This window comes from Chiloscyllium plagiosum, unplaced genomic scaffold (assembly GCF_037043375.1).
Source record: "Chiloscyllium plagiosum isolate Xiang-an unplaced genomic scaffold, Cpla_swu_hap1 HiC_scaffold_21, whole genome shotgun sequence".
NCBI classification, from domain to species: domain Eukaryota; kingdom Metazoa; phylum Chordata; class Chondrichthyes; order Orectolobiformes; family Hemiscylliidae; genus Chiloscyllium; species Chiloscyllium plagiosum.
Window position 1 is genome coordinate 88,317,907 of NW_028270159.1, and position 26,579 is coordinate 88,344,485.

Genomic DNA, 26,579 nt, shown 5'->3' on the forward strand with positions numbered 1-26,579 from the left:
GTCCAATCGGGGGAATCAAAAACACCAAGTTCAAAACTCGTGCCCTACTCTTGAAATAAAATGGACATTGACAGATTTTGTCACAGAGGGATTTAGGATGGATAAGGTACTTGGTGGAATCCTGCAATGAGTGAGCTTTACTCTGTCTCTGACCCAGGGTGTATCTGAGCAGAGAACATTAACTGCACAAGACACTCGTCCTAGACCTGTTAATAATCCACTTTAACTCACAACGGGAGGAAAAAAAACACTTCATTACTTCTGTTGAATTATTAAATGCAACTTTGAGATTTTTATTGACATGAATTAACAGTGTCCATCAGTGCAAGTGAAATGTTTACAAAACTCGGTTTACCGCTGGATTTATCGACTGTTCTGTTGATGATCTTCAATGGAATCGCTTCATGTCCCACCACACAGGAGTAAGAAGCACCGCTGGCCCACTCCTCCGCTGTAATGGATAACAGGCTGTAGATGAAGAAGGAGGTGTTGTCACTCTCCGCCATCACCTCGGTGTTCTTGTAGTTATTGGGATTCACTGGCTTGTCATTGTTTGTCCACTTGACGAAGATCTCTCGGGGGGAGAAACCTCTCACTAAACAGGTGAGGGAGAGAAACCTCTGAGCGGAGATTTCTTCTGTTGGTGGCAGGAGGACCGACACTGATGGCTCCAGCGGATTAATCACTGCAGAATATTTGAGACAAATATCAATCAACCAAAAAAATCCTGAACCAGTATCACAATTTCACTAAATATTAAAATACTTCATGTTTAATTTGGGATTTATTCACTTTCGTTTTCTAAAGGAGCAGTATGGTACACATTCTGTTCAGTAAAAAAAGGAAAGTTTAATGTAAAAGTTGCCTCCATGTTTCCAGCCCACAACGTGGACATTCTGTCCATTTGTCATTGCTGATGGTGACATCACAACCCAGGCTTCTTCCCACCTTCTCTGACTTAATCAGAATACAATATCCTTTGGTCCATCTTTTCCTTAATCAGCTACTTAGCTATCCTGCCTTTAGATGCATCATTAATGCTCCCAACGGTGTTGGTTCATTTCCAATCAAAGCCTGTCATTGATGTAACTGGATCTGGATTACAAATGGGATCCTTTGTGCTTTAATCTCACCGCTCACCTTTCTCCTTGTGGATGGAGTCTCTCAGCGGAGTCGGTAGATTCTGATGGTACACCACACATTCAAAAGTAACGCCACTCAGCCAGGCTTCAGTAGAAATGTCTAATTTGCTGATCACGCTGTCGGGATTCTGTCCAGGCTGCTCAGCAATCTCTGATTTCAGAGGCTTCTTTTCTTGTTTCCAGGTCACGTTGACTCCAGAAGGAAGATTGGACACAACACAGGTTAACGTCACCGTCGCCTCCAGTAAGACTTGTTCTACTGGCGGTGGGAGGATTTTAACGGTGTTAGGGTGGCACTCGGTATCTTCTATGAAACAAAAATCAAAGTCAATGAAAAATGCCCCTTTCTGATACAAACAGCCAATCTTCAGATTACTCCTTCACAGGGTGAAGACACCACCTTCAAAATGGCAACTCCAACTATTCTGAAACGATGCTTACTATTGTTGATGTATTTTGATCTGTGAAACATTTGTGATTACCTAGGACATACCCTGTGTAATTATTCCGAAAGAACACTGGCTTTGTAACAAGTGAAACCTGTGAAAAAAGTAAAATCATCAAAGATACCATCATGTAACCCATGGAATGACCTTTCTTTCAGAGTTTGTCTCTCACTTAAGACCATCTATTGATACTTGTGACAAGAGTAATCTGAATATAATGAGTTCATTTCTATGTTCATAACCTTTAGATGCAAGTGCTGCTGGTCACACTGACTGCCAAATCACATCCCAAATTTGGACAAATTATAATAAATAAAAATTATTCTCTTTGCAGAGTTCTAAAGTGTTACAGGAGCGGTGAACAGCCATGGAAATTCTGATCATTATATTTAACGTGATCAAAAATACTTTGCGTTATTGGTGTGATGTCATTCTCTAATTTATGTCATTGTTCCTCGTGGGCTGTGTTTGGAATAGATCTGAAAACAAGACATTGAGTACAGCATTGGATATCGAGAAGGATACCCAACTCCTTAAGTCTTTCGCTCTATTCAGTTAGTTCATAACTGGTCTGTACTTTCAGTTTATTTACCAAGCTGCATTTTTTAATTTCTTCATAGAGCAGGGGAGAAAAAAAAACAAACAAAAGCGTCTTTAATTAATCTACAAACGCGATGGAAATGTCACTAATTTTATAGACATCCACTACTCACTGTGTAAACATCGCCACCCCAAACCAGGCTAAATCAGCCTGTCTCGAGTTCCTATTTCATTCATCCCTATTGTAGCATTCCCACCGGAATTTATTCTCCTGCCTCATCTGCTAATTACAGAGAGCATCTTAAAGCCGCTCAGTGAGATCACGTTTATCCCAGTTCATCAAATGTGATACGCACTTGGTCTGTGGTCTGATCCCATAAATGAAGTTAAAGAGCTCAGTACCAGATAAAAATCGATGTCGTACAATGTCCAACCAACAGGTCATTCCTGAGCAGGGAATGAAGCATTGAACGCATTTTAATTTATTTTCAAGTTAGGGTCACTGCATATTTTAACCACGTCACTTTGATAGAGGATCAGAATAAGGATGTTCGGCCAATCCAGAGTTTAGATCAGAATGATGCTGGAAAAGCACAGCAGGTCAGGCAGCATCCAACGAGCAGGAAAATCGACATTTCGGGCTAAAGCCATTCTCTTGCCTCCTCCCCGTACGAAACAAGAGCCGATCTATCTCTGGCTTGAGTACACACAATGGCCTGGCCCCCACAGCCCTCTGCAGCAACATGTTCCACCGACTCATCACCCTCTGGCTGAAGAAACCCTCCCCATCTCAGTTCTAAACGGTGCCCCTTTGACCCTGAGACTGTGCCCTTGGGTCCTAGTCTCGCCTACCAGTCAAACACCTATTCCACATTCACTCGACCTCAGTCTCTCAGTATTTTCTATGTTTCAATCAGATATCTCTCCAATATCCCCCCTCCACCCCAAACTTATCCTTGAAGCGGCTACCAGGCAAGGATTCAGCACTCTGAATGCCTCTCCCAGCATGGTCAGGCAACAAACTATTTAACAAAGCTCACTGTCTATATATCTATCTTCAACAGAGAGGAAACATGCTTTTCTGACTTGCCAAAAGGTTGAATTATGAGCAATGCTAATGTAACACTCAAACTGAAATGAGACACGTGGCATGTTGGGAAACGAGAAGCTGTACCGTGCTGTTTACTACGCCTGATAAATTCGTGTGTTTGATTCACATCAGAGTTCAGAATGATTTGTAGCTCTCTCAGTGTGTGTCTCTTACCCTGGAGTGCGGTGATGTTTTTACTTTGAGTGTTCTCTCCATGAGTGACCTGGCAGGAAGAGACTGCACTGTTGTACCATTCACCATAAGGGACCATCAGCCGACTCGTCACCGAGAAGTTCCCGTTCGCCTCACACACGGGAGACGTGAAGAAGCCAGAATCCAAGGGTCGGCCATTTTTCAACCAACTCACGGAGATTGACTTCGGATGGAACTCGATGATTGAACAGACGACGGTTGCAAACTTGCTGCTTACGATGTCTTCACTGGAGCTCACAGTTAGGAGAAGAGTTGGTTGGAGAATATCTGGACCTTTAGGAAACACATCACATACATTATCTAACGAATTTCATAACAAATACAATCAGTTCTCATATATCAAGGTTTCTTGTGGTTAATGGATACAGGAATCATAATTGTGCAGAGTGCTGGAGAAGCTGGGATCCACACAGAAAGATCAGCAGGACAACGTGAAAGGCGGAAGTTAGAGGACACAGCAAGGGAATCAAGGAGGCATAGAAACTATAGGCCGGTAACATCAGAAGGGAGATAGCAACGTTGGATGGTATTCGTTTTAATGACAGAGTCTGATGAACATGGCAGACGAATTATTGGCATAAATGAAGATATGATGCCGTTGCTATCACTGAGACATATTGAGAGCCGGGCAGGAGTGGCTATTCAATATTCCAGGATTTAGTGCCTTCAAGCGAGACAGGGAAAGATGGAAAAGGATGGGGGCAGGGGTGTACGGTACTGAATAAAGCTTCTGTCGCAATTCTGACAAGAGTATTTTAGGTTGTAAAGAGAAATGAAATCATGGATACCTCCTTGAACAAAGGCAAATGGACAGTACTTCAAAACCAAAACACAGCAAACATAACTACTGGGAGAGCACGATAGACCTTACTATTGGTCCAAAAGACCAAGTGCAAATACATGGGCAAATTTCAGAGACATGTAAATTAAATAGGGGAATGAGAAAAGAGGTTTTTAACTTCCTCAGCATAGGCTTGGATATTCATTTTGTCAAAGATTTAGAGGGAGCACAATTCTGAAAATGCCCCCAGGAGAATATTTGAACAAAGTATGTGTTTAATACAGAGAATTTTAATCCAGACCTTGCAAGAGAGGGGTGAACCTGAACTTAACTTCAGGGAATGAAGTGGACCCAGTGGGTAAAACATCAATGGTGGAGCACTTTGCAGACAGTGATGGTAAATCAGTTGGATTTCAGATTGTACTGCAAAGGAATAGAAATTGGCCCAAAGTTCTGAAAAGGGGAAGGACAATTTTAGTAAGATCAGGTAATGACTTGACCAGAGTGGACTGGAAGCTGACACTTATTGGTAAATCTGGGTCAGAGCAGTGTGACACATTTAAGAAAGAGACAGGAAAATCACAGGGAGGACATTTCCCAGGAACCCACTGCGTGGTACCAAGAATGCAGTGGGCTCTGGACACCAAAGGGCATGGAGGGGGAGATAAAGAGAAACAAGGGAGGCTTCCTGTCTCTACTGAAATCTCAAAACAATAGAAACTAATATGGAGTACAGAACGTGCAAGGGGGAGTTTGAAAGACAAAGGAATTAGAAGAGCAAAAGGGACCATGAGAAAATAATAACAGTCAAAATAAAGGAAAATATTTTTAAAAGTTACAGACTCATTCATAATAAAAGAATTATTCGGGAAACAATAATGCCCATTAAGTGTTATTATTGGAGTGGAGCCAGAGGATTTGGTTGTGGTCAAAACGAATGTGTTGTGTCAGTGTTCACTAGTAAGAGTGACAATGTGGGGACAGAAATCATGGAGGGGTGTTGTGATGTACTTTCAGAAATTAGGACACATGACGTGATGTTCTGTGTTGTCTTGCTGAATGAAAAGTGGTTATATTTCCAGGGCAAATGAAAAGTATACCAAGCGGTTGAGCGATGCAAAGGATGAAATAGTTGGGTTGCTGACAATAATTTAGAATTCCTGTCTGGCCACAGCAGTTGTGCCAAGTGAGTGTAGATCAGCCAACGTTGCACTGTTATGCAGGACGAAGGAAGGGATAAATAATGAAAACACAGATCTGTCAAGCTAGTCTCAGTGGTAAGGAAACTATTGAGAAGTGAAATTAGTTTTCATTTGGAAGATAAATCAACAATTTTCAGCACGGTTTTATTGAGAGGAAGTCATTTGTAACAATTTGATAGTAGTTTTCATAGAGATAACTCGATGTCCAGATGATAGCAATAATCAGAGCCAATGGGATCCGAGTTAATTTGACAGATTGGATCTAGAACTGGCTGAGTGGTGGGAGCAGGGGTTAATAGTCATCGGGTGTCTGCGTGACAGGAAATCTATGTCTCCTGGTGTTCTGTAGAGATTAGTGTTGATTTCCGTGCTATTTCTCTTACATACCAATGATTGAGACTCAAATTTAGGAGGATTAACCAGTGAATTCACAGATTAAATGAAAACTGTCATGTTGGTAAGTCATGAGCATAATGGCTTTAGATTGCAGGAGGATATAAAAGGGTTGGATGTATGTGAAGAGAAAAGTTGCAAATGGAAATTATTCTGAATAAATGTAAGGTGATGTAATTCGGCAGAAGAATCTGTGAGGTATGACGTTTTGAATGGTGGAACCCTGGAAAGGCCTGAGGATCTTTGGTGCATGTACCCACCGATCCCTTATAGTACTGTGTCGTCTGGATAAAGGGGCTAAGAAAGTGGGAGGATATTTGCTTTTATTAGCCTAGACATTGACAATGAAGAGTGGTGAGATGATACTGGAACTTAATAAAACACTGGTTAGGCCATACTGAAGCGTTGTGTGCATGTTATGGAAGGAATGTGATTACACTGAAGGCAGTATTGATGAGATTTGCCAGGGTCTTGCCTGGGTTGGAGGGTTTTAGTTATGAAACTAGTTTAGATAGAGAAGGGTTTTCCTTGGAGCAGAGGAGAATTAGGGAGAAGATTATCATGATATCTAGAATTATTTTAGGCATAGTCAGGGTAAACTGGATGAAACCTTTCCCCTTGATGGAGAAATCAATGCCTCAGGGGCACAGGGTGAAGGTAAGGCCAGGAGGTTCCAAGTGGATCTCAGGGGAAAACAAAATCAAACAGAGGGTGGTGTTAGCCTGGAGCTCAGCACCTATAAGTCATGTAGAGATTGAGCGCCTCATAATAAGTATGAAGTATCCTTGCAAGGGCAAGTCACACAAGGCAATGGATCGTGTGCTGGCACATGAGACTGGAATAGTTAGGTGGCTGTTATTGATAGGCGTGAATTGGATGGATCAAAGGGCCTTTTTCCTGTGCTGTATGAGGTGATTCTGTGAAAACGGTTATAAATAATGCCTTCTTCATGTTAATCACAGATGATCTGTTTATCTCAGTTCCCACAACACTTACCTGGACATGGCATTACTTTGCTCTTGTGTGTCCCGCTGTGTTGAACCTCACAGTAGATTTTGCTGGGGCAATCTACCGCTGACCCGGGCAGGGTTAACTGGCTGCTTAGGGTGTAGGTTCCCTTCTTGTTTCTCACTGATGGGTAAGTCTTCAATCCAGTCGTGATTACCTCCCCACCTTTCTTCCAGGTTACCTTGGTGACGTCAGGGGAATAGTCCATCGCCAAACAACCAAAGATCACAGAACCGGTGTTGTGCTCCTGACAGGAGGAGACCAGGCCATAAAGCGTGGGGGGAGATGGTGTCTCTACAATGGAATGACCAATTGAGCATGTTAGTTTCTGTTAATTTGACCTTATCTGTTACTCAAATGTATCCTCAGCTGTAAACGTTTGCCAGTATGCTCCCGCTGAAGTCGACAGCATAACTGGGGTTTATTTTTGTTTCCTACCAGTTGCTGATCATGATCATTGGTTCCCTCTTTAGAAACATGCCCTCGACCTTGACCATTGCCATATAATTTAGGACGAAGAACATCCTGATCCCACCCCAGTAACTGTTTGACGATCTCACCAACTGACACTTTCACTGGATTGCTGTGAAGAGCAGAGACGTTTCACAAAATACAAACCAAGGAAATGCAGATTCATCGAAATTCTACAGTGTGTGCAAACAGGCCATTTGGCCCAAGAAGTCCACACCCACCCTCTGAAAAGTAACGCATCCAGACCCATTCCCCTACCCTATTATGCTACAGTTAACCCTGACTAATGCACCTCAACTCCCAATCACTGAATACAACATTTGCAATTCCCCCAACTTGCACATCTTTGGAGTGTGGGAGGAAACGCACACAGACATGGGGAGAAAGTGCCAACTCCACACAGACAGTCACCCGAGGCTGGAATGGAACCCGAGTCCCTAGCACTGTGAGGCAGCAGCACTAACCACGGAACCAGCGTGCTGCCCCACGAGGTGCCGTGCTGCTGGAAATACCCAACAGCTGGCAGTACCCCCGGAGAGAAGTCAGAGTGAATCATAGAACATAGAACATTACAGCGCAGTACAGGCCCTTCGGCACTCGATGTTGCGCTGCCCTGTCATACTAATCTGAAGCCCATCCCACCTACACTATCCCATGTACGTCCATATGTTAGCCCAATGACGACTTAAATGTACTTAAACTTGGCGAATCTACTACCGTTGCAGGCAAAGCATTCCATACCCTTATTACTCAATGAGTAAAGAAACTACCTCTGACATCTGTCTTATACCTATCTCCCCTCACTTTAAAGTTGTGTCCCCCCGTGTTTGCCATCCCCATACTTGGAAATCAGGCCCAGTGAGCCTTCCTCACTTATCAATGCAAGGCAGAATGTTCTCTCTGGGAGGAAGGTCACTGCAGCAGCAGCACAGGCAGGAGCTGAGCACTGGGACGGGGAGGATGGCTGTCACGGCTGAACTCATGCCATTTGGCTGGAAGTTGAAACATCTCATTTACAATTCTCTGAATTCTGGAGGCCTCTGAAAAATGGAGGACTATTAAGGTTCAGAGACTTTGGAGTGTTACAGCTGAGTATTTACGTAAATATAATTTGAGAAATGAACAAGTAATCTGTAACTTTAATAACTATCAAACTGACACACAGTTCACCACCAAACCTCATCTTTCAGACTAACCACTGCACTTATTCTGTCTAGACCTAAATTCCCACTCACATTGACAAACCCTACCCTGCTATACACCCATTCATGCCCGGAACACACAACCCCTATCACACGAAACACATCCAAGGCAATCCATATTGGTAGTGTAGCTGAGCAGAGAGATCTCGGTGTCCATGTACATAGATCCCTAAAAGTTGCCAGCCAGTTTGATAGAGTTGTTAAGAAGGCATACTTTGTGGTGGCTTTCATCGATAGAGGGAATGAGTTTCAGAACCACGAGGTTAGGCTGCGGCTGGACAAAACTCTGGTGTGGCTGCACTTGGGAGTATTGTGTACTGTTCTGGTCACCACATTATGGGGAGAATGTGGAAGCTTTGGAAGAGTTCAGAGGAGGTTTACCAGGATGTTGCTTGGTATGGTGGGAAGGTTTAATGAGGAAAGGGTGAGGGTCTTGAGGCTGTTTTTATTTGAGAGAAGAAGGTTGAGAGGTTACTTAATTGAGACATAAAAGATAAACAGAGGGTGGACAGTGAAAGTCTTTTCCCTTGAATAGTGATGGCTAGCAGGAGAGGACATAGATGACAGATGTCAGAGGTTGTTTCTTTACTCAGAGAGTAGTAGGGCCATGGAACGCACTGCCTGCAACAATAGTACACTCGCCAACTTTAAGGGCATTTAAAAGGTCATTGGATAAACATATGGATGTAAATGGAATCGTGTAGGATAGATAGGCTTCAGATTGGTTCCACAGGCCAGCGCAACATTGAGTGCTGAAGGGCCTGTACTGCACCGTAATGTTCTATATTCCAGATGGACATATGATCTCAATTCCTTTCACTCCTTTACACTCCTGCCGCCCTGCACCTGGCCCATGGTGAATCTGGCCCTGACTGGACCTAGCACCATCATTTTCACAACCTCTGACAAAAGCCCACTACCCAAAACATGACCTCAGCCCTTGATCACTGACCTCTCACCTTACCCAAGTCAACCTGTGCACATTGCATCCCAGCTCCTTTCGCATCTGTGCTTTACCACCCACCATTTTGCCAGACTCCGAGCTTTGCATTTTGACAACACGTCCCCCTGTCACTTCATTACAGTGACCTTCCACCCCCGAAACATCCTGGCACTCTGCCCATCTCTGCACTAACCTGCCTGGCATGCTGCTCACCTCTCCATAAACCAGCCTGGCACTCTGCCCACCTCTGCACTAACCAGCCTGGCATCCTGCCCACCTCTACACTAACCAGCCTGGCACTCTGCCCACCTCTGCAATAACCAGCCCGGCACACTGCCCACCTCTACACTAACCAGCCTGGCACACTACCCAACTGTACATAAACCAGCCTGGCACACTACCCACCTCTACACTAACCAGCCCGGCACTCTGCCCACCTCTCCACTAATCAGCCTGGCACTCTGCCCACCTCTGCACTAACCAGCCTGGCACACTGCCCACCTCTGCACTAACCAGCCCGGCACTCTGCCCACCTCTGCACTAACCAGCCTGACACTCTGCCTACCTCTGCACTAACCAGCCTGGCACTCTGCCCACCTCTACACTAACCAGCCTGGCATTCTTCCCACCTCTACACTAACCAGCCTGGCACTCTGCCCACCTCTGCACTAACCAGCCTGGCACACTGCCCACCTCTGCACTAATCAGCCTGGCACACTGCCCACCTCTGCACTAACCAGCCTGGCACACTGCCCACCTCTACACTAACCAGCCTGGCATCCTGCCCACCTCTACACTAACCAGCCTGGCACACTGCCCACCTCTGCACTAACCAGCCTGGCATCCTGCTCACCTCTCCATAAACCAGCCTGGCAAAGACAGACCTCCTGCATTTCAGCTCAAACTACCCCTCACCTACCAAGCACAATTCGACCAAATTATCCTGTGACCATTACCATTTACCTTGATGCCACCTTGCCAGACAGAGTGTATGCAAGCTTACCCAGCAGCCAGCCAACACCTCACAGCCTACCAGCCCAAACTCTCCCACATGCCCAATCTAGCCCCTCACTTGCTCACCACCTTCCAACTTTGAGCCCACTCCACCATAAAGTCAGTGAGTCATAAAGTCATACAGCACAGAAACAGTTCCTTTGGTCCAGCTCATCCATGCTGACCAGAGTTCCCAAATTAAACTAATTCCACTTGTCTGCCTTTGGCCCATATCCATCCCGACCTATCCAGTTCCTGGAGCTGTTCAAATGTCTTCTAAATGTTGGACCTATCTCTGCATTTACCACTTCCTCTGGCAGTTCATTCCAATGTTTTGGACAGTTACAACATGAAGCCCCAACTCCTGCACTCAGTGCTCTGACCAATGAAGGTACATGTGCCAAACACCTTCAACACACTAGCTACTTGAGACAACGCTTTCAAGAATCTATGAGTCTGGACCCTCAGGGTCCTCAGTGTTCAACATCATTACCCAGTGCCTTACCATGAACTCTGTAAGACTCTATGAATCTGGACCCTCAGGGCCCTGTGTTCAACATCAGTATCCAGTGCCCTACCATTAACTCTGTAAGTTGTGACCTGATTTGTCTTCTCAAAAAGCAACACGTCATATTCATTTAAATTACACTCCATCTGCCACTCCTCAGCCCATTGGCCCAGCTGATCAAGATCTCATTGTAAATTTAGATAACTTTCACTGCCAATTATACCACCAATGTTGGTGTTACGTGCAAACTTACAAACCATGTCCCATTCAATGTTTTCATGGCTTTCAACCAATATTGTACCCTGTTTGCCTTTCTCCCACATAACCGGAGCATTTTTTTAAGGATTGAAGGAATCTATCTCCTTATTGAAATCATTTAATGTTTTGTCCTCAATCAATTTCTGTGGTGGAGAATTCCAAAGGTTCACCATTCTTTTGCTGGAGAGTAAACAATCAGGTTCAATATTATCGGTGTGTTGGGAAGACTGGTGAGCAGCAAGATTAATGATGATCCCATGAATGGAATAGCCTTCTAGAGGGGCCGCGGGTCCTTCTTCAGCTTCCAGTTTGCATGCTGACATGTCGCTTCAGCAGCATGTTCCAAAACTGTGATCCTTGAGGATAAGGGCGCACATGCATGTAAATACTTCACCTGAAAGCTCTCCTCCAAATTAGACTTTAACTTGACTCTCAACTATTTCCCTGCCCGTTTCCTCTTCCTCAATCACAGCCATGGGACTCACTTCCTAACAGCGCTGTGAATGTGCTAATACCACACAAACTTCAGCAATTCAAATAGACTGATGATAACTGGTTTCTCAAGGCGATATAAAAAGTCTGACACTTCCACACCTGTCTAGAGATTCAAACAACCACTGGAAGAATTGAAAATTATTTGAGGCACTTGTGTGTCTCCATAAGATGACATGATTCCCTTTTGTGTGATTTGACTGTGTTTTCACTGAATGAACAGAGCTATTTCTTAATTATATAATAGGAATGAAGCTTCCCTCATTTTTAGCAAGGCAATCACACATTATATTTCTTTATTCCAGGGAAGTACAGTGTTAAGTTAATGAAATATGGTGATTGGGATGTTTCAATTGGAAATTGTCAGAGATTGAAAGTTTACTTTCATGAGCAATTAATTCCAGGCTCATTGTGTCACAGTACTCACAGGAATGTCTTTCAGAAATGGTGTCTCCCTTTGTTACGGGCAGTCGAATCAGTAAATCTGGGATAGATTTTGCTTGTTAATCAAAGGTGTTAAAGAGTTTTAGCCAAAGGGAGACCTGTGGATTTAGCTCACAGATGCTCCATGATCTAAGTAAGTGGTGGAACAGCTCGAGGGGCTGAGTGCCCTTCTCTTGCTCCTACCTTCCTATCATTGTGTCATTCATTAAGCTAGCACTGGTGGTGAACACTTTTTATTAAAATATTTCAACAAATTAATTGTTTCACACATGCTGTAAAAAAACCTTCTGTTGATTATTTGGAACGGGATCATTGACATTCTCTATTTGAGTGATCAAAATAACTTCCACCCAATTACAGCAGCCACTGCACTCTGGAGTGTGTTGTTTCTTCATCATAGTTTCTTGTGAAACTAGAGCTCGAGATCAGGGCTATCAAATTCAATGATTCTCTGATATTTAATATCTCTGAACATTCGCAATTTGTTCAAATGCATCTTTTCTCTGAAGAACGTGTTTCATCGAACACAACTTTTTTCAATGAAACAACAAACTTTAAATGCTAGAAAACCAAAATAAAGACAGAAATTTCTGAAGAAACTCAGCAGGTCTAGCAGCTCCTGGGGAGAGAAGGCAAGGTAAACCTTTCGCATCCAGAGACCCCCGCCGCCCCCTCTTCACCAAATTGTTTTCATGTTTTTGGCACAAGAGCTCACACCTGTTGAGATAAACAGTGATTACGTTGGCTTGACTCCTGTTGGAAAAATAATTCTTAGCAGAGGTACTGGATGGTCTGAGATAGCAATTGAAGACCAACTGAAAAGCTATCACCATCTGCAGCAAGTGTTGGATTTAGCGGAACTCCCACCGTACTGAACAATCAAATTCAGCTCCAGCACTGGTTTACTATAAAGTAAACCAGACTAAGCCTAATCTCATCAAATATGCTTCGAAAATGATTCATTCTGGATTAGTTATAAATGATATTGTTAGAACAGCAAATCAAAAGCTGGGATTTCTTTGAGCACTTACTCCATTAACCCCATCTAGCGATGCCCAAAAGCTTGTGAACAAATATTGATCTGGAAAAAGCTGCTAACCACCAAATTTCTGTTTAATATCTAAGAGACAAAGGTCAGGACTGCGATTGAATAGATTTCATTGGTCTCTGTGAGTGGAATTCCAACAAACACCCAAACATGTCAATCTGCTTTCTTGCACTGAAGTAACCTGATAAGAGATTGTGTTACATACCTCTCTAACAGGTTGTAAGTGAACACAGGCCACCTGGCACAGAATCAGGGACTCTACTACAACATCACAACAGACCTGAACACAATGGGCTTGACACTATCACGGAGAACACAGCCCACATGTTTTGACAATACATAAACCATGTTAGTTATTATCACCTTCGAACAACCAGGGATTGTTCCAGAATGTTTGTACAATGAAAGTAACATTTCAACATATATCCAAGAATGCTTTGACAGCAGCTCCAAAATGTTCAAACTCTATGGGATCTACAGAGGAATAAATCTAGGAATTGCATTGCCATCAATTCACTGTCACTGGATTCCAACCTCGAACTCCCTTCCTCTTTCCCCTGTGAATGTTGCTGCACCAGACGGTCGACTTAGTTTGGAAAAGATTAAAATGTTTTGAAGTGTAATATGACCGTTGCCAGTGACATTAAAAGCTGATAATAGGTTTTCAAATAATAAGATGCAAAAAAATTCTGATTCTACATTGTGCCACGGAATATGTCCTGCATAACTGAGGCACAAAGAAAATATGCAGCAAATATCTCTTGTTGCCAACAACCAATTTCAAAACTCTTGCTATCTGCCTTTTGTTCCTGAAACGTTCGTTCTGATTGGAACAACTTAGTCAGGGCTCTCAATTCTGGGGCACCTAATCGAATATTGTATTTCTGGCAGGTAAAAGTGGTTTTGAAGCGCGAGATGAAATTGAACTGTCTGAGATTCAGGTATCCGAACTGGACAATTTACAAATGGTCAGGACCATTGACAAGTTAGTCAGACATAGCACTGAAACAAACTGCACAACAGACGTAATCCTAGAGGATACATTGCTCAACTCCTCACGTCAAATATATTCACTGTAATTGAACATTCATCAGAGGAACTAACCAGAGGATTAATGTGAACGAGAATGTGTTCACAATGAACATAAATAACCACTGAGTTAATAAACTTAATAAGTCATTGTATTTAACAAAATTATTGAGGTGGGAAATATCGCCAATTAAAGCACAGATCCGGAGGAAATGGATTATTCTCTAAATTGTTTTTACATATTCTTAAAACGTTCCTTGAACTGTGGAGATTTTGCATGCACTGCATAAAGTCAATACTGCATTTCAGTGTGGAAAGCATTTCTGTTGAAGGAATTAGGGCAAGGTCATTTTTTTGTTAACTGCTTTTAATGAACTAAAATGTTTAAAAAGGTATGAATTGAAAATATGCTTCTGTCTGGAGTTGCCCGCTTTAGCGGATGTCTAAGTAAATGTGGGCATTGCTGCCTCACAGATCCAGGTACCCAGGCTCGGTTCCAGCCTCGGGTGACTGCCTATGTGGAGTTTGCACAATCTCCCCTGTGTCTGTGTGGGTTTCCTCCCACAATCCAAAGATGTGCAGGTCAGGTGAACTGGTCATGCTATATCGTCCATAGTGTTAGGTGCATTAGTCAGGGGTAAATATAGGGTAGGGGAATGGGTCTGGGTGGGTTACTCTTCAGAGGGTCGGTGTGGACTTGTTGGGCCAAATGGCCCGATACATACTGCAGGAAATCTAATCTAAATGATTGTCACACTTAACTAATGTGAGCAGATTCCTTCCGATCGCGACATTGCAATAAATCGGTCAAGTATATTAATTAAAATAAATATTACTCTATTTTCAGTGTCTGAATAAACCATGTGCTCTGTTATCCTCTAGTTCACGTCTTCTGCAAATTTGTGAACACTGCATCCGTCTGAACACATCGATGTAACATGAATTCTCTGCGTTTGCAGCAAGCACTCCCATGGTTTTAAGAGTAGGGTTCCTACAGTATAGAAACAGGCCATTTGGCCCAACAATTCCACACTGACCCTCTGAGCAATAAGTAGTCCAGCCAGGCTCATTCCCCCTAATTTATATTTACCCCTGACTAATGCACCCTAACCGACACATCCCTGAACACTATGTGCAATTTAGCACAGCCAATCACCTGACCTGCACATCTTTTGGACTGTGGTAGGAAACCAGAGTGCCCGAAGGAAACCCACGCAAACACAGGGAGAATGTGCAAACTCCACACAGGCAGTCACCCGAGGGTGGGATCGAATTTGGGACCCTGGCACTGTGAGGCAGCAGTGCCAACCACTGAGCCACCTTGCTGCCCTGCGAGGTCATGAATGGATTATTTTAATTAATTCGATATTTGGCCTTGGTCACATAATTCACTATAGCAGTTGCTCCGAAAGAATGACTCTTCAGTTGATATTTTGTTGTAAAATGTAACTATTTATTTAAAATGCACAGATTGGGAACACCTAAAGCACTGTGTAGATTAAATAATTCAGTTAATGTTTTATTTTATCCAGTAAATCCAGTTTAATCAGGGACATAACAATTAATTAACTCAAGTTACGTGTGAAACTGATCAAAGCAGTGAAACTGACCTGTTCTTCATAGAATTGAGCAGAATTTCCAAATGGTCTTTGCCAATGATCTTTTCCAGCCAGAAAAATATGTATGTAGTGTACAGCGGAATTGAAAGGTGTGTGTTGATCAATTATAACACAGTCATGGCATTTTTGCTCAAGAGCAAGAACTATTAGAACATTAGACTTTTGGAATTCTATTTATATTTCTCTATGACTTGTAAACTGTTAAAAAACACACCTTGTGATTGAACTAGATAGTGGAGTTCTGAATTTGGATTGTAAAGCATGGATTAGATTAATCCTTAATTATTACTTTTAATTAAAAATGGCGCCCGAAGGTATCTGTTTTCCCTTCATTTCTAAAACCTTTGCGATTTGCCTTTCACTTAATATTAGGCTTTATGAAATTTCACCTCGCATGCTGATTGCATTGAATGAGGAACCTGTAGCGGTTCACTGTCACCAACCATGTTAACATTGCAAAAACAATGTAGAAACCAAAAACAGTTTCCCAAATATAACATATTTAATGTTACCCAAGCACAGTCCCTCCTCAACAGATCAATGATCACCAGATAACAACACGGTGTGTTTGCAGCAGAACTAGTTCTGCAAACATTTTCAACAGAACCAAGAACATGATGTAACCTCACAAAAAAAAACAAATTGAAGTCTAACAAAGCTGCTCAGAATCCAGCAAACTAATGATTAAATTGAAGAGAAATAACAAGTCATAACAGCAGCCTTGTTTGTGAGGGGACTTAACACTTAAAGCTGTAACGTTTCTGGCAACAGTTCAATTTATTTCCAACCTGTACACCCTTCCTGATCATGACAATCTTGTGCAGCGCACAGTAGAGCAGTTGAAGGCATATATTGATTAATCACTTCATGATCAAAACAAAATTACTGAATGGACAAATATTACCACATTATAATTTTAAGTTAGTTTCAATTACATAATCTGATCAATTCTGCAGTTTCAGATTTTAGTCCCAAATTTTATTTTGAATGAGGCTACTCAAAACAAAATTCAGTTAGTTTACAATTAGAACTGAGTTTTTTTTTAAAGTCAATGCATTAAAAACTCGTTTTTTTTTCATTTCTCACACTTCCGGGTTTCTGCCTTAAGTTGTTTTTCAGACCGTTACAAATGGATGTAATGTTTTCAATCAAGCAGAGAAAAATGTGTCATATAAGTTTAACAAATGCAGAAATGATTCATGGAAAACCAAAGAACTTCACAAATATTGGTAATGAAAAGTAATCCAGAGAGTCAATCTCCTCACCAGAAAGAAAACACCGATTACAGAAAGCATGAAAACGCTGATCAATTTCACAAACTGAATAAGATCCAATCAACTCAATTCAACAGAATCAAGGAAAATAAAATCAGAATCCAATCAACTCAGAACAACAGATTTGAATGAAACATAATCAGAATCCAAACAATTCAATTCAACAGAATCAAGTAAAACAATTTCAAAAGCCAATCAACACAATTCAACAAAACCAAGTAAAACGAAAGTCAGAATCCAATCAACACAGTTCAAACCGAACCAACTAAAACAAAGCCAAAATCCAATCAACTCAATTCAACAGAATCAAGTAAAACAAACTCAGAATCTCATCAACAGAATGCAATATAGCACCGCAAGAAAATTTTATGACAGTTTCTAACCTGCTTGTCATCAACTAATTAACAAAATAAATGAGAAAATATAATCAGGGTAAGAACATATATTCACGAAGTGAATAATGATATTTTAGCATATTTTAATCATGTTTAGTAATATCTCGAACATCTTTGATTTCTTAGTGTTTGTTGATGATAATAAAACTCACAGTCAGGGTGTCACTGACATTAACCATTATTTATAGCTGACTGATTAAGAGACATTAGGTGTTTCAAGTAACCCAGCCACACAGAATGCCCATCTGATCAAAAAAAGCGATACAACGAGCAACTGACTCCATTATCCCCATTGTAACTATTTGCTGAGCCTTAACTGAAGTCCGTAATCAGTCTGAACAAAAATCAATCCGAACCAAACCAAACTCAGCACAGAATCTGAGTTTCATTTAATTCAGAAATTAGTCACATGAATAGAAAGTTTTTAAAAAGTCACTAAGAAAGTTCAAGGGACTTACCTGAAGTCACTGTCACCATGGTCCCTTGGCCCCAGTAATCAAGATAGTCACAGTGTTACATTCTCTGGACTGGGTCACACAATAACTAGCTCTGCATAAAACAAATCAAAAATCTACCATCATTTTAAATTTTCAGAACCACAGGCAAAATAAAGTCACGATAAATCTTCATCACATAATTGCGCTAGTGAATTCTGCACATTCTTGATTAATGTTAATACTGTTTTATACTTCACAGAGTAACACATGAGCTGATTCTCAAAATCCCCAACTGGTGTATCGATAATTACCCAAACACTTTCACAAATTAAATAGTGATACTGGCATTAAACCGCACAGAACTAATACTGCAGTGCAAGTTAAGACGGTTTGTAGAAGTAATCACTGACTAGTTTCAAACAATGGAGGCTGAATAGGTTTTTGTATTGGTCATAATTGCAGTGTCACTCCAGCTATATCACTGTGAGACACGTTGTGTCAAATACTATGACAGACTGTAAACTGTAAAATGCAGAGAATTTCTTCACTTCCTAGAAAGCAGTGATTCAGACTCCTCTAAAAATGATTCAGTGTGTTATTCCAGCTTTTACGATCCATTGTATTTTGAAAGCTTGGAATACTTTTCCAGGTTTGGTCTGCATTGAACTTGACAATCAACACGAAGAAGGTAGAAAAATTTATACATTTGTACAAACTAGCACTACTGGATTGCGTTTAAATTGCATCTCACATTATTTCTCGCTCCTACCATGGTAGAAATCACCAATTTGAGATAAACTTGTCAGTGGTTTTTGTATGAGGATGTCGCTGTGCACAACACTGTGACCCACTGTAGTATCACAATGATGTAGACCAGTACACTCATTCTCTGTTCTTTACTCGAGGTCTCAATTTTCATTTGAAAGAGCCATTTAGTTCTGATCATGTTTAGAATTGATGCCATAGTTGACATAACAATGAGCAGTGATTTCCTGAGCTGTCAGATATATTAAAACGAACATTTTGTCCGAGCATTTAATTGATGGAAGTGTTAGCAGTACATATGACATGCCCAAAACATTGTCCCATTGTGTCAGCAGTTTGCTAGTTTAAATGGTACATTTCCTCTTTGATAGTTTTGTAAGAGGCAGCCTGAGGTCTGCTTCAGATTGCAGTTGGTATAATTGCATTTAAAACTCGTACTGACCGTCAGTTTATGATGGAATTGACAAAATGTTCCCTCGAGCTGTTTTTTGAACGGGTCCAGCCCTGGTTCCTCTCGCTGTGGTATCTTGCACAGTAATAGATGGCGGTGTCTTCGATCTTCAGGTTCCCCATGTCCAACGCGAAAATGTTGTTTGAAGTGTCTTTGAACGCAGTAAATCGACCCTTAACCGCTGGTGCATAGTTACTGCTGGATGAACTATAGTAGTACAGCAGCCACTCCAGACCCTGTCCGGGAACCTGTAGGACCCAGCTCATGGTGTAGCTGCCAAGATCGAACCCGCTGGTTTTACAGGTCAGTTTCAGGCTGCCTGCGGGACGGCCAGTCTCTGCCTCTGGCTGGGTCAAAACAACCTCCGACTGGACACCTTTAAAAAGAAAACAAATAAACCATGAGCATTAATGTTGGTGAAATAATAGCTGAGTCTTTTACATTCCTGCGGTAGACTAACATTGAGACAGTCACAAAGAGAGACTTGAACAAAAAACACTCACATGATAAGAAAGTCAGTAGCAAACTGAGAAAAAGTGTCGACACAATCATTCTGATAACTTGTGGGAAGCGGTTCTGCTAAGATCTTTCTAAACAGATCCGACCCAGGAGTGTTGAATTACGGTCCAGTGCCCAGGATTTATATGGCCATCGGAAGGGGCAGGCTGACAGCTTCCGCGTGTTGGTTTCCTGCTGGAGGTTCGGACTGGATCCTGGTATCAGCTTGTACAGCCCGAACACATGGGATCATGTCTTTACATTAGGTTCTGCTTAAACATGGACACATACGCATCTTGGGATATTTCTTTTGCTGAATAGCTTCTTTGGAAGTAAATTTGAGTGGCTTCAGGTCTGTTTCACATGATAGTTGCATGTATTTTGTTTAAAAAAAAAACAAATTCAACTGGAAGTTAGCTCCCTTTATTTCTACATTCATTCACAAGCAGATAAAACTAAAATTAAAGTTCAAACATATAACTAGCTAATAAAACAGTTGAGCTTTTCTTCCCTGGATACTGCAAGTCTCTGTCGCACTCAAAATAACATGTAATTCATACTAAACATTTCAAAATTCAATTTAGGCAACTGAATACAGAGCGTGTCCAAAGTGATTATATTTAGAATATTCAATTAGAAGTTAACTCCCTTTAATCCTACATTCCACCACAAGCAGATAAAGCTAAAAAGAACATTCAATAATATTATTAGCCAAAAAAAATGAATGACTTTATTTTTGCTGTCACTCAAAGTCTCTCTCACATTACAAAATGACATACCATTTCTAATCTGCGTTTCTAAGTTCAGTTTCGGCAACCTAATATGGAGCATGTCTAAAGTGATTATGTTCAGAATGTGAGTGTATGTCACTAAACAGTTTGGACCCGGAGATTAGAAGCGCCTCCTTACATTGCAGAATGTCTCTCCCTGCATCTTTTTTTTCAAATTGTTCCGACACTAAAATGCACAGTAAAGGAAAGCTGTGTGCCTGAGAAACAAAATGTGAGTTTGCAGTGATACATAACACCGAGGTACACTTTTGAAAGAGCATCTAATGAACTAGAACAAGACATTCCATAAGTTTTTTTTTAAATCCTCAACGTCTAAACCATTGCATGTAACAGTCTGGGTACATCAGGAATGTTTGGTTAAGTTAGAGAGTATTACAGTAATAATTACCACGAATGTAGGTTATAAACAGTACATTTCTCTGCTCACTGATAGCTCTGACAGAGCAGTTAACTCATAAAAATCAGCAAAAATTCGCTGTTACACTACACCAGTGTTAACCATGTGTAAAGGGCCCACTCAGTTTTAATGAGATACATGAATCAGAGAATGGTGTAACAAGTGATGTGAGTTTGAACCAATTCAAATTTGTTAATTTACTTTGAGATGATAACAAATGTTACTTCAATGTGGGATTTTGGATCCATTAACTTCATTTTCAGGAGCTTTAAAGATACTCAATAAACAGACTGAACTAACCAGAACGTCACTGCATTCAATGTCCTGTTTTCTGATAGTCATACAGTGAATGCTGTATTCAGTGACTTTCCTTTTAAAGGGAGAAATACCAAGTGAAATGCATCCATTGTGAGTTAATGGGAAAATATAATTTGTTTGGTAGGATTTTTACTTTAGTTGATTCATTTTCCCTTTAATCGGTCGGATCCAATAGTTGGCAGCAATTAAGCTGACTGCAGAAAAGGTCCTTGAGTTCCCAGTTTCATTTACTGGAAGCAGGTGGAGTTTCTGCAGTGGATCAAAGATATTTTGTCTCATGGTTGACCAGTTGGTGGAAAGCCAACTGCAAACTATAACCACCACCTCCGCAGAAACACATCTACTCAGCAACAATGCTGGAGAAGAGTTTATTTTCAGTTGTGTAACTTGGAGAAGTAGTCACTCCTCTCATTGAAGGTAATATTCGCAGAGTCTCAGACACAACCTTAACATCAACAGTTCATTCAAGGATCACTACAGCACTGTTTAGTATTGAGAAAAACTGATCAATAGTCATAGAGTCATGTAGTGATACAGCATGGTTACAGACCCTTCGGTCCAACCAGTCCATGCCAGTCCTAATCCCAAACTAAACTAATCCCGCCTGTGTGTACTTGGCCCATATCCATCCAAACATTTGATATTCATTTACTGATCCAAATGTCTTCTAAAGGTTGTAAGTATCCACCGCCAGATCATCCCACACACAAACTATTCTCTGTGTCTCTGATAACCCTTTTAAAATTTTTCTCCTCTCATATGAAAAACATGTTCCCTATTGTTGAAATCCCCCACCATAGGGAAAATACACCAATGTCTGGGTCAAAAATTGAAAACAATCCCAGCTCCAAACATTTACAAAATATCACTGTGCATCTTCCTCGAATCCAAAAAAGATTGTCCCCTTTGATCAATGATTTATAAAATTTACTCGCGTATCTACTGTGATAGACGTTTTCAAATAACTTCTTAGGTGCAAATTTTTTTCACATCAATCGGATTAAAGTAACATTTCGTGCGCTACCCCCACACACTAAAAAACAAGTTTGTTAACACGAATTGCTCTGAGGAAGTCTACGATGGATTCTTTTATCAAACAAAATCATTTCCAATGTTGTGAGAGCTCGTCTATCTTCTGTGCAACGGTCTGAATTTTAAGTTGTGTCTGACTGCAGATGAAATTGGCTGATCTGGGTAAAAGTACAGTTTGTGCCTTTCGCATTGTGAATGTATATTGCTGACTTTAGTTGAATAAAGAGATGTTGTTCCAGCATCGTCTGGCACCATTAATTAGACCATTAATTTCCACATCACTAACCGTAGGGTCAGGTGTAGTTTATTGATATGTGATATTTTTGAAACGAAAGCTTCGTACATTCCCAGTATGAATCATGTCAATTAGAGCCATTCACCTTTCCACTCATGGCTTTATAAACTTATATGAGGTCACCCCCCCGCCCCCCGAACTCTCACCCTCCAGTGACAAAAGTTACAGTCTCTCTGGATTTCCAACATGATTCTGTTCCCTCACATTCTGCTGTGAAAGATCCTCCTGCCACCCCAGATCCACAGACAGTGTCCCTGTTTACTAGTTCAAAGAAATGAAAGGAACTTCTCCCACCATATTGTTCAATTTTAGTTGGCTTCAAACACTATCACAAATAAATGTTCATGTCATTGCTGATTTTTGGGAGAATTCCGTGTACACAGTATCTGCTGAAATACCTGTAGTACCATCCTGAATCTGGTTCGCAGATTCATCTGTTGCTCACAAACGCATCCAGACATCAGGGAATAGTGAACATCGCCCACCCCCACCCCTCCACCCTTCCCCTCTGTACTTTGCACTTTGTGAAATCCGTGTTGTCAATAATCAGTTAAAAGAAAGTTTTGAAAAAACTTTCTTAATTCATGTTGCTGATCTTGGCTGAATAAAGGTATGTTGCTGTCAGCATTTCTGGGGAACATGTCTGCATTTTTTTCATGTCAGTTTACAATGATATTAAGTCAAGAATAGTCAAAATGTCCTGAGGAACAACGTTTAGAAATGGGCCTATTAGCTCCTCAGGGCTGGACCAACTGTTTGAATATTGATACAGTTCTCCCTACGTTTTCCCCATAAGACAGGATTTACAGCATTGGAGATCATATCGATGTTGATAATGGATGAGACCCTACACAATGTTCCCGAATGTTTACAGTGCTATCACCTGCAGGGTTATGGACAACATGCTATAAATGGGGTGTTGGCTGGAAGGCTCTATCTTCACGTGATACAGGTGCGATGGGCGAAGTGATCTCTCTGCCGTGAAAACATCCTACTACTCGAAATTTATCTTTCCTACTTTGTCTCCAGGATGTTGCCTGGAATGGAGAATAGGTCGCACGAGGATAGGTTGAGAGTGCTAGGCCGTTTCTCATTGGAAAGGCGAAGGAAGAGGGGTGACTTGATAGAGGTTTATAAGATGATCAGGGGAATAGATAGAGTAGACAGTCAGAGAGTTTTTCCCCGAGTACAACAGAGTGTTACAAGGGGACATAAATTTAAGGTGAAGGGTGGAAGGTATAGGGGGGATGTGAGGGGTATGTTCTTTACCCAGAGAGTGGTGGGGGCATGGAATGTGCTGCCTGTGGGAGTGGCAGAGTCAGAATCATTGGTGACCTTTAAGTGGCAATTGGATAGGTACATGGATAGGTGCTTAAGCTAGGACAAATGTTCGGCACAACATTGTGGGCCGAAGGGCCTGTTCTGTGCTGTATTGTTCTATGTTCTATGTCTCGTTCAGAGGCTCCACTTCACATGATTCATACCGGAAATATTCCAAGCATTCGTTTCAATGAGATCAATCCACCCCACCTGATAGTCTGGCTAGTGATGTGGAAATTAATGGTCTAATTAATGGTGCCAGACGATGCCTGGGACAACATCACGTTATTCAACTAAAGTCAGCAATATACATTAACAACGTGAAAGGCACAAACTGTACTTTTACCCAGATCAGCCAGTTTCATCTGCAGTCAGACACAAAATTCAGACCATTGCACAGAAGATAGACGAGCCCTCACAACATTGGAAATGATTTTGTTTGATAAAACAGTCCATCATAGACTTGCTGAGAGCAACTCGTGAATATTGCTTGATTTCTTTTTGTGTGGGGTAACACATGAAATGTTACTGTATTCCGACTGATGTGAACCATTTGCACTTCAAGTTATTTGAAAACGTCCTTCACAACAGATATGTTAGTAAATTTTAGAAATCATTGATCAAAGGGACATTTTTTTTTGGATTCCAGGAAGATCCATAGTGATATTTTGTAAATGTTTGGAGCTGTGATTGCTTTAAATTTTGAACTAAGACATTGGCATACAGTGCACAACTTCACAATTTGCTGTAACATGAAACTCGCAACCACTGTGAATCTGGAAGGCGATGGTTCAGAATTTAACAAGGACCTCGCAAGGTTCGTGGAATGGACCAACAAATGATTCATGAAATTTAACAAAGGCATTTCTGAAATGATTAATTTAGCTAGGAAGAATGTCGAGACACAAATTCACATCTCTGTTTGCATTTCAATATACTATAAATTACTTTTCTATTATATCCTAAAATACTTGTGTCTTTGTTCATATTTAATACACTCTATCTTGTTCCGGAGCTAACACAGTTTCTTTATTTATTTCACTCAAGACTGTATGCTGTATTTTTGCCTCAGTATTGACCAAACTCGGTTTGGTGCCAGCTTATACCACTTGAGCTGCTTTTTCAGGAAGTGAATCTCTCCACCTGTTTTGTCAAAATAATCTGTTCATGCTTAGATCAAAATAAATCCTGTTAATATCATCCCAAATTCAGGCTCGGTTATTTTGTATTTATTCATTGGAAATCAACAGAATATGACCAGCCTGTTCTTGGTGGAGTGGGAGAGGGAGTTAAAGTGGTCAGCCACGGGGCCGTGGGGTTGGTTGGCACGGGTGTCCCAGAGATGTTCTCTGAAATGATCCGCAAGTTAGTGTTCTGTCTCCCTGATGTAGAGGAGATCACAGCAGGTGGAACAGACACAGTGGATGACATTTGTGGAAGTATAGACAAATTGCTCCGGGATGTGGTAGGATCATTTGGGGCCTTGTCGGAGGTGAGGGGGGAGGTGTGGGCTGGTGGAGGGGCATGGACCTGATGAGGGAGTCACGGAGGGAATGGTGTCTCCGGAATGCAGATAGGGGTAGGGAGGGAAATATACCCCGAGTGATGGGGTCTGTTTACAGGTGGTGGAAGCAGTGGAGGATGATATGATGCATGCAAGGTTGGTGCGATGGAAGATGAGGGCCAGGAGGGCTCCCTGTTGCGATTGGAGGGTTGGGGTTCAAGGGCATCGTCGACCACATGGGAGGGGAAATTGCAGTCTTTGAAAAAGGAGGTTATCCGGGATGTTTTATGGTGGAACTGGTCCTCCTGGGAGCAGGTGCAGTGGAGGCAGAGGTATTGACAATAAGGGATGGCATTTTTACAGGAGGTTGGGTGGGAGGAGTGTAGCCCAGGTAGCTGTGGGAGTCAGTGGGCTTGCAGTAAATGTTTAGTCGGTCACTGGAGATAGAGGTGGAGAGGTCTAGGAAAGGGAAGGAGGTGTCCAAGATGGTCCCTGTGAAGTTTAGGTCAGGGTGGAAGGCTTTAGTAAAGTTGATGAACTGTTCAATCTCCTTGTGCTAGCATGAGGTGGCGTTGATACAGTCATCAATGTAGCGGTGGTAAAGATGGGCAATGATACCGGTGTAGCTGTTGAAGATTGACTGTTCCACATATCTGACGAAGGGGCAGGCATAGCTGGGGTCCATACAGGTGTCCATGGCTACCCCTTTGGTTTGGAGGAAGTGGGAGGATTGAAAGGAAATGTAGTTGAGGTTGAGCATGTACTGCTTGGTTTGGCGTGACAGGAAGAAACGGAGGGCTTCGAGGCCGACATCATGGCGTTTGGATGTGTACGGGGCCTGGACATTCTGTTCTCTCTGGGGCTTATCAATAGGTTGCAGTTATTATGGAACTGAAAGTGCAATGGCTGGGAACTCGGAGAAACCAATGTTTAAGTCTTCTGCTTGAAGCACATTTTGACCAGAACATTTAAACACCACAAAGCTCACTGTAGGAAATGCCTGGGCTGCAACTTTTAATAATGTTTGAAACTTTGTTAAAAATAGGGATTTTTAGTCATAGTTTCTGAAATAATCAAGAAAAGAATTAACCGTTAGAACAAGCTCTTTCAAAGAGAGAGGATTTGCAAAGATTGAAACCATACAGTGCTGTGCTTTATTTGAATTCAATGTCGGTCAGAGTTCGATACAGCCCAGGTGATCTCTCCATATATTGGTTCTGTTAATCTGACACACCAACATACCTGTCTGTACAAAACTGTATTATTTGTTTAGTTGATCA

The 26,579-nt window shown here is 41.7% G+C and overlaps 1 gene segment (V, D, J or C); it reads right to left on the reverse strand.

Moving 5' to 3' along the window:
- Window positions 1-269: 269 nt before the first annotated feature.
- LOC148146480 (Ig heavy chain C region-like) lies at window positions 270-19,740 on the reverse strand. The segment is given in 7 exon segments: window positions 270-685; window positions 1,141-1,449; window positions 3,393-3,704; window positions 6,804-7,109; window positions 17,950-17,990; window positions 19,202-19,520; window positions 19,648-19,740. Coding segments are annotated over 7 exon segments (1,728 nt in total).
- Window positions 19,741-26,579: the final 6,839 nt, after the last annotated feature.